The 4,062-nt window shown below is 32.2% G+C and overlaps 1 protein-coding gene across 1 annotated transcript in view; it reads right to left on the bottom strand.

The window, feature by feature from the left end:
- The window catches only part of CFAP44 (cilia and flagella associated protein 44), a 121,215-nt gene that overhangs the window by 41,052 nt on the left and 76,101 nt on the right, over nucleotides 1–4,062 (bottom strand). Inside the window, exons 17-20 of the mRNA XM_012652219.1 lie at nucleotides 3,120–3,265; nucleotides 1,901–2,171; nucleotides 200–255; nucleotides 1–33 (exon numbers count right to left, since the gene is read on the bottom strand). Of these exons, the coding sequence (XP_012507673.1) occupies nucleotides 1–33; nucleotides 200–255; nucleotides 1,901–2,171; nucleotides 3,120–3,265 (506 nt within the window). The remainder of the gene's footprint in view (nucleotides 34–199; nucleotides 256–1,900; nucleotides 2,172–3,119; nucleotides 3,266–4,062) is intronic.

Here is a 4,062-nt window from a genome sequence, read left to right as displayed (position 1 = left end):
TCATGTTCTCTTTTTCTCCTGGCATTCTCAATACTGAAAACAGAAGTTTAAAACAATACCAGATTATGATACACAAACAAAGTAAGAGAAAATTACTGTTTAGTAATTTGGGAATTCATTTAGCTTGGTCAACTTCTGCAAAATGTTGGTTGGGTTTGCAAAAACTCAGGCCTTGATTTTTTATCAAAAATCCCCATACCTGTAGGCTTTGGGATCTTCAATATCTTCTGGAATTGGCTCTGTTTCCATTCCAAACTATAAGAAGAGAAATAAAAGATTAGCCCTTTAAAACTGCATAATATCTCTCTTAAAATATGTAGGAAGAAGTAAATTGAAGAGGTTTTGTTTTTTTATTCCAGACAGTTTCTATCAACTGTGAATCTAAAAAGTAGTTTCACAAAAAACAAACTAGTGAAAAATTACAATTGACTAAACTTATTTGTTTTTGTCTCATTTAAAGGGGTAGGTAGGAAAAGTGTTGAAACCTCATTATATGTTTGCAAAATGTTAATATCACTGTAATTCCCCCAAAAAACATGAATTACTAATATTCATGTGTTACTAACAGAGAATTCACTAAAAAAGTTCTAGATCATTTATTTCCAAATGCTATTTTTAACACATATTATATGTGTTTATTATATGCACATTTCCCCAAAATACCTCAGTGTGTCCTAGGAGATTTTAAAATATACATATTTTTAACTTAAAGTAAGCATTTTATATGACCTTATCAAAAGAAGACATAAAATGGAAAATGCAAAGAACAATATAATTCCCTTCCTTGAAAGATAAAGATATAACATCAGAAATCTCCCTTTAGGAAGGAAATAAGTTTAAATTAAGGGAAACTAAGAAGCAAATCACTTAAAAGTACTTTGATTATTCAGGCGCTGTGCCATGTAATGTCTTAATCTGTGATCTTAAGGAAGAGGAATTATAACCCAGTGAATAAAACAAAGAGTCTTAGTTTGCTAACTAATCAGTTCACAAATAAAACTAAACTTGTTTATTCTTTGTCCTCTTTCATAAGAGACAGGTCTCTGTTTTGCTATATTCTTTGTAAAGAAATAAAGACTCTTTTGAGCAAGTTGTTTTATTACAGTCCTCATACATATGAAATGTAAATACATATATTTATGGAAGTCAATGTTTATGACTTCAATAAAAGTGAAGTCATAGAACATGACCAATATAAGAGGCAGTGATAGCTAATAAATTATAGTTACTATTAATCACTTAGGACATAAATTGATTGAATTTTATTTATTTTTTATTCTTCTATTGGCCAGAGTTAAGTCCCTTGGTTCTCTAATATCCGTGATTTCCAAGCTTTGATACTGATACTCAGCCAATTGTCTCCTGGCCGCAGCTGTTTGCAACAAGGTTGAGTTAAACAAAGGTGCTTCCAACAGTTCCAAAATACATGCAAATATGTCTTAACCCCGGCTGCACATTAGAATCACGTGAAGGATATTTTGTAAAAAGCTGATGCCTGGGCCTCACCTTCAGAAATTCCAAATGAATTGTTCTTGGTGAGGCTCGGGCATCTGCACTTCTGAGGGCTCCCCAGCTGATTTCAAAGTACAGTAAGAACCTTAGACCTATGCAGAGCTTGGTTTTCTGTGGGTTTTTAAAAACTTCTAATTTTGCCTTCTTAAAAGCAGAGTCTATTTCAATGATTTAAGAAATATTGATTTTAATAAGGAGAATTTAACACCTTTAATATTTGATATAGAAGAAACAGAAAGTCAAAATTATAGTACTGGTAGGAAGATTAGACTATAAGGTGAATGTGTCTAAATCGTTTTAAATTTTTAAAGAATATAAACAATTTTATCATCACTATTTTAAAATAAAGTTTGCTATTGTTAATTAACTGTTTCGTTAATTTACATACCCTGGGAGATGGCACTTTGGCCTTGATGTCTTTCCTTAACATATATTCAGAAAAAATATTGAAAACAAAGATATTACTATCTGTTCCAGCAGTCATCAGGAAACGGTCATCAAAGCTAGTAGTGATGCTTTTAATACATCCATAATTATTGTCGTGCACATTGAAGTGCCAGTAGTCCTCCAAAGTGGTCAGTGAGGGATCATTCTCGCTTAAGAGATAGACTCGAATTGCTCCATTTCTCATTCCACAAAACATCATAGTTTGGTTAATGCTATAAAACAAAAAAGGAAAGTAAATTGTTCTTCCTATTAATCTTAAAATACTGTTTAATTTTAAATTAATTGACAAATGACTAAATTTTTAATGACAAAGTTGTTATGGACTGAATTGTGTACCTCCAAAATTCGTATGTTGAAGCCCTAATTCCCAGTACCTAAGAATGTAACTATATTTTGAGATAGAGCCTTTAAAGAGGTCATTAAGTTAAACCGAGAACATTAGGGTGGGTCTTAATCCAGTCTGACTGGTAACCGTATCAGAAGAGGAGATTAGGACACAGAGGGAGACAAGAGGATGTCACAGCACCGAGGAAAGAGCATGGGAGGACACAGCAAGAAGGCAGATAGCTGTTAGTCAAGGGGAGAGGCCTCAAGAGAAACCAACCCTGCTGACTTGATGTTGGAGCTCTAGCCTCCAGAACTGCGAGAAAACAAATTTCTGATGTTTAAGCCACCCAGTCTGTGGTATTTTGTTGTGGCAACCCTAGCAAACGAATACAAAAGGTTAGAGAAAAAAAGCCAATTTGAAATTTGGAGCTATTATATTTGGTCTTCAGAAGAATAATGGGCATAGACACCCAGTTCTCAATTATTAAAGAGCTAATGATTAAATATGTGGTTTCTCCAGAAAGAACCTTTCATTGTAACCCTGAATCTTTATTATCTGACCAGTAGTAGCATCCTTCTGAGTAACAGAAGGTAAATACATACAATTTAACGGTATGATAAACACAAATTCTGACAGAATATCTGATGGGGGATTTAAATATAATTTCAGGATTAGCTTTGATTCTATGTATTTATTTGATTTATTTAAGCAAACATTATTTGAGTACCCCTTCATTTGGATGGTTCTTTAAAAATGGACGATATCCATGATGGACAAAAACATAGATGCTAATGAAATATAGTTTTTTAGAGCTTTTTGAAACTCTGCTCACCTGAAAGTGATAGTTTGGACAGGATTATTCTCTGTATCCTCAAGAAAACGGAAATCAAAAGGTTCATCTTTCTGTTCTTTGAAATTGCTACTCTTGTCATAAGGGGGGAATTCACAGTGATATAGAAAACCAGAATCATAACCACCCTGGAAAAGAGATAAATAACATAAAAGGTGTGACTTAAACATGACACATATGAATGCATCAGGATTTTTTTTATTATTTTAAATTTTAAAACAGAAAATAAATGTTTTAAGCCACCTATTTCTATGTTATTTCTATGATTAGAGATAGGTTTATTATTTCCATAAAGTATCTCCCTTATCCATGCATATGCAACGATATGATTATACTAACAAAAACCTTACGGTGATTTGTTTCCACTTAAAAGTCAATAAAAGAGAGCTATCACTTCTACCTAGTGAATTCTGTTTTATTTCTTTAGGTATTATTCTGAATAAACAGTATTTAATAATTGGTTTTTGTAGGTCATTGTTTTTACAGCTAGCTTTCAATCTAGGGTAACTTTAAACACTTAATTTTCCGCACAGGGCTATTTAGGAAAAATTTGTCCATGTAGTTGGAAGACAAGTGATAATCTGGAAGAGCTATATCGCTCCAACTCTAATTTGCTTTCTTTCTCTATATAGATCAGAGATCCCTTATTACAGGAAATAAATTAAGAACCAGAACATCTTTATAATCAATAAATGAATAAATAAGAAAAAGAAGATATCAATATCATGACCTCTGAAAATCAAATTACTAAATTTTTACTTTTGACAATGACAAACTAGAGTATTTCAGCCAAACTCTACCACTGAGGACAAACAGAACAGAAAAAAAAATTTTTTAAATGTGTTGAAGGCATCAGAAAGCTATCAAAATAGAAGGTAAAAAAGGAGAATAAAGAAATATACAATGGTGTAACAAACAGAAATAA

The sequence above is a fragment of the Propithecus coquereli genome, unplaced genomic scaffold (genome assembly GCF_000956105.1).
Source record: "Propithecus coquereli isolate 6110/MARCELLA unplaced genomic scaffold, Pcoq_1.0 Scaffold386, whole genome shotgun sequence".
Taxonomy (NCBI): domain Eukaryota; kingdom Metazoa; phylum Chordata; class Mammalia; order Primates; family Indriidae; genus Propithecus; species Propithecus coquereli.
Note: the sequence above shows the minus strand (reverse complement) of the source record. Positions and strands in the feature narration are given on the sequence as shown.